Source organism: Belonocnema kinseyi, chromosome 2, assembly GCF_010883055.1.
Source record: "Belonocnema kinseyi isolate 2016_QV_RU_SX_M_011 chromosome 2, B_treatae_v1, whole genome shotgun sequence".
Classification (NCBI taxonomy): domain Eukaryota; kingdom Metazoa; phylum Arthropoda; class Insecta; order Hymenoptera; family Cynipidae; genus Belonocnema; species Belonocnema kinseyi.
In genome coordinates, this window is record NC_046658.1 from 114,204,839 (window position 1) to 114,209,224 (window position 4,386).

Sequence of the window (4,386 nt, forward strand, 5' to 3'; positions counted from 1 at the left end):
GGTACCACCCTAGTAGTGCTATCCACTAAATACGTATGTATAATACACATTTTAGGAAGTTTAGTTACCTGCCACATGTTTCTACAAATTCAACCACAAATTAACAGCAGAAAATATTGTTTATACTTTTTTAATATTATTCAACCTCATTAACTATTTATTTAAAATTAAATTGACAAAAAATCCAAAACATATTTTAGATAACTTGCGAAGACGCCTTTTATGCAAAGAGTGTCCCCTAAAGACTGATGACTATGAGACTATTGTCAGGCTTTCAACTCGAGTAAAACGAGTTAAGCTCGTATAATATGCAAAAGAAGGTCTTTTAATAAGGTACTATTATTTTTTTGTCTCCAGGTTGTATCGCGACAACTCTTCTGGGGCTGAAATATTTATAACTTTTAAACTAAGCTGTACTTTCTTAGGGTTAAATTGCGCATGTGCAAAACTTTCGCATAACGGGTTGAATGCACTTCATTTTAATTTCCATCAACAGAATAACGTACTCTAAGTCATTCCGATTCTGTTCAAAAATGAATGGCGAAACAGGTCAATTTTTTATTCACAATGTTATAAACAAAATAGTGTTTTGTGTCGTCACGTATTTTGACGTATTTACCGAAATTTTAGGAACACACCCTAAAAATTAGCTTTTTTAAATATCTTGTTTCGCGAGCATATTCCCTTGCATATACTTCATAGATAAAAACATATTGGAAAAAATTCACAAAACTGAAAAAAAGTGTTCTAGCTAAAACGTGTCCCGATATGTGGTTTGACAAAGTTTGCCGTTTTTTATTTTTTGACGATAAATTGTACTTTTCAATTTTCATACATATTTTCATATTTTTGTACACGTCATATAAAAACGGTCTTCAGGCAAGTGCAAACCGAAACGATTCCTTGTCAAATAAAAAAAATGATCTAGTCCTAAAAGGTCCATAGTTACGAACACTCGGAAGTAGACGTTTTATTCTATTTTGCTGTGATGTAAGTTTTTCGTCAATAGCTCGCTCCCACTGAATCCCCAGATAAAAGTATTCATAATTTAAAAAAGAATTCAAATTAAAAAATTGTAAAAGAAAACGGATGCAATCTTTTCCCAACCTATTTTTAATACGAGACATTCATCTGGAGACAATTTTTATGTGATTTGTACAGAAATATAAAAATTGAAAAACTGAAAAGTACCATTTATCTGTAAAGTATGTACCACGTAATATGCACTTAAAGTGAGATATTTAATAGAAAAACGATTTTAAGGTGGTTTCCCTAAAATATCAAAAGTCTTTCTTTAAATGCTAGAATAAAAGGGTAAAGTGAAAAGATTTCTGGATAACTTACGTAATCGAATTATCTGTTTTTCCGTCATAACGACTTGACTGCAAACAAAAAATCAGAATTTTAGTTATAGGATGAAAATAGAAAAGCAAACAAAAATCAATTTTTACTGTATTATTGTTTATATTATTCTTGATTGTTATTTTCTCATTTAAATCGTTTAAAAATACTCACAAATTTAAAAAATACTGACTCATAAAATTCATTCAAAATCCATCATCTCTCCATAATTTATTCTTGGCCTTTTTTTTCTAATATTATTTAAAAAATCTACCCGCTGCACGTTCATGTTCTCTTTTTTATTTTTATTGTCATTTTTTACGAAAATAAGAAAAACTATGCTTAAGATTAAAAAATAGTCTCAAGAAAATGTGTAATTTTTTTTAGTTAAACAATTTTTCATGACAACATTTTTTCGTATATTGCATATTTTAATTGAAAATTGTAATTTTTTATTTTTTACTTAAACTTTAAACGAATAAAACAGAAACTCCGCGTTTTATTAAAAAATTCTCTTTCGAAAATTCGTGTATATTTTTGAGATGAATAATTTGTTTGCAATAGTTAATCTTATCTTAAAAATTTTTACTTAAAAATCAAGCTTTTTATTTGTAATAACTAATTTGTGTTGCATTTTTGTGAATTATTGTAATTTCAAGATGAGATCAAGAAATTAATTTATATTCTCATTAAAATAAAAATGGTTATGTCTACTATTACGGAAAGTTTCATAAGAATAACTTATTTCCATCTCGTCCAGGACTACGAAAAATTCCGTAATAGTACGTAGCGCCTTTTTAGTAAAAGTTTTATTAAACTATTGTAACTGAAAATATTCGAATTGTCCAGGAAAACTATTTATTTAAAGAAAAAAATTATTTACATTTAAGGTACCGTAAACTGGGCATAAGTGGCACATGCGAGAGAAAGCGTGCATCCTCGATTTCGCATTTCTGAATGTGAAAAACCTAGAGAAGCAATATTGCGTTTATAATACAGAATTAGGGTACTTGAGCGTCTCGGCGTTTCACAAAAATCAAAATACATCTCCAAGGACGAATTGTTGAAAGTAATATTTTTACCAAATAATCTAAAGGCAATTATACTGATCTGCACAGCGAGCTTTTTCCTGATATATACTCCTTGTTGTGATTTTTTTGTAATTGAAAATAGAGTTTTTTATGCCTTAAAGCGGCTACACTCTGGCTACTGTGCATGCTGCGTTGCAGTCATTAGGCCTTGCTACACTCGGACTTCACCCCAGAGGTCCGGGGTTCGATCCCTGAGCCCGTACCTCTGGAAATTTGTCAATGTACCTTTACCGAGTTTCTGGTGGTTCGGAACCCACCTTAAGCTGTAGGTCCCCCCATTGTGTACTTGACTGCAACCCAGTCCGTCAATGATGGGGTAAAAACCAGGCTTTGTCCAATATGTCTGGGCAGACTGCTCTCATCAGATCAATTAATTGCATTATAAAAATGCGTCCGTGACTGATGATATATACCGGGACAGTCCCGTGCAAAAATGATCAAATAAAAATCCAACTCTAACCAAAATGCCTTCGACACGTAGACCGAAGGAACCGAATGGAGCCTCTGCATAGTACCCATAAAGACCCCATTGGGTCCCCATTCGGTTCCTTTTTAAAAAACTCGAAAAAACAGCAAAATCAACTTTTAAATTTTTGAAATTCGGAAACTATTACCATTATTCCGTGACCTTCTTTAGGGAGTTTTAGAGTAGAATCCGAATTTCAACCATTTAAAAGTTTATTTTGCTGTTTTTTTGAGTTTTTTAAAAGGAACCGAGTGGGAACCCAATGGGGTCTTTACGGGTACTTTGTAGAGGCTCCATTCGGTTCCTTCAGTCCGCCGGGGAAAATAGAAAGGATTTTTTACGATTCAAAAGTTACATCGAAATAATAAATTTGAAAAGTAGATATTTGTTAAATATTTCTAAAAGCCGAGTAAAAACTTTCTTAAAAATTTGGGTACGTTGATTTCAAATAAAAAATGTTCTTTTATATAGCTGTTGAACAGCAGCTCTTACTTTAAAATTCAATTGTCACATTTTGCTCTAGAATTACCAGCAACTACATATTTTTCTAATAACAAGTAGTAATATTATTTCTAGAAGTGTGTATAAAAGGAGGGAAATAGTTTACTTAAATATTTTTTGCGCAAATAAAATTTTGGCATGTTCATATGTTATTTGAGGTTACCATTCTAAAAATTCATTAAACACCGCGAATATAGGCTAGCCGCAATCATTGTTCGTTTACTTTCATTCCTTTCTACACTGTGTCTCAGGTTCCAGGCGCAAAAGCAAATACAATTTTCAATTACGAAAAAAAAAACAACCAGAATATTTTACGGAAAAAGCTTTGTGCCAAAACCATTATAATTATCTTTCGATTATGCGGTAAAAATATTACATTAAACAATTCATACTGTTAGACGTATTTTGAATCATGCGAAACCCCGAGACATGCGTCGCATAGTCCCGGTTTACAGTAACAAATTATTTTTCTTTGTCAATTTTACTATATTAAATTATGTAAATGGCTCGGAATTGTTTATTTAGTAATTATTCCTTTTTTTCAAATAATTTAAATTTTATAAGAAGTTTGTAATTTTTTATTTTAGAAGAGAACTTCGCAATTGGTTGGAACCGCCTGCATCTAAGAGTAATTGGTGCTTGGCCAGATCCCAATAATAAGGATGAAAGGATTTCCAAATTTGTGTCTCTACTTATCGCAATCAACATGCTCTTATTCATATCTATACCACAGACAGTCAACTTATTCGTAGTTTGGCCGGACCTTGAATTAATTACTGAAAATTTGTCAACAGCTAACCTTACTATTACAATTACAGTAATCAAATTATATGCAGTGTGCAGTAAGAAAGAAGGTATTTTTACCGAAAAACTTTTTTTTATTTATTTTGCGGAAGGGGCGGGGGAGGTTATTTTTTTTCATTTACGCCACATTTAATACTAATACTAGAAAAAAATGCTTGCACAATGTTTTTTCTCACGTTATTT

The 4,386-nt window shown here is 31.4% G+C and overlaps 1 protein-coding gene across 1 annotated transcript in view; it reads left to right on the plus strand.

Moving 5' to 3' along the window:
- LOC117167952 (odorant receptor 4-like) overlaps window positions 1–4,386 on the plus strand; it is an 11,330-nt gene continuing 6,944 nt past the window's right edge. Inside the window, exons 1-2 of the mRNA XM_033353218.1 lie at window positions 1–549; window positions 3,987–4,253. Of these exons, the coding sequence (XP_033209109.1) occupies window positions 468–549; window positions 3,987–4,253 (349 nt within the window). The 5' untranslated portion in view covers window positions 1–467. The remainder of the gene's footprint in view (window positions 550–3,986; window positions 4,254–4,386) is intronic.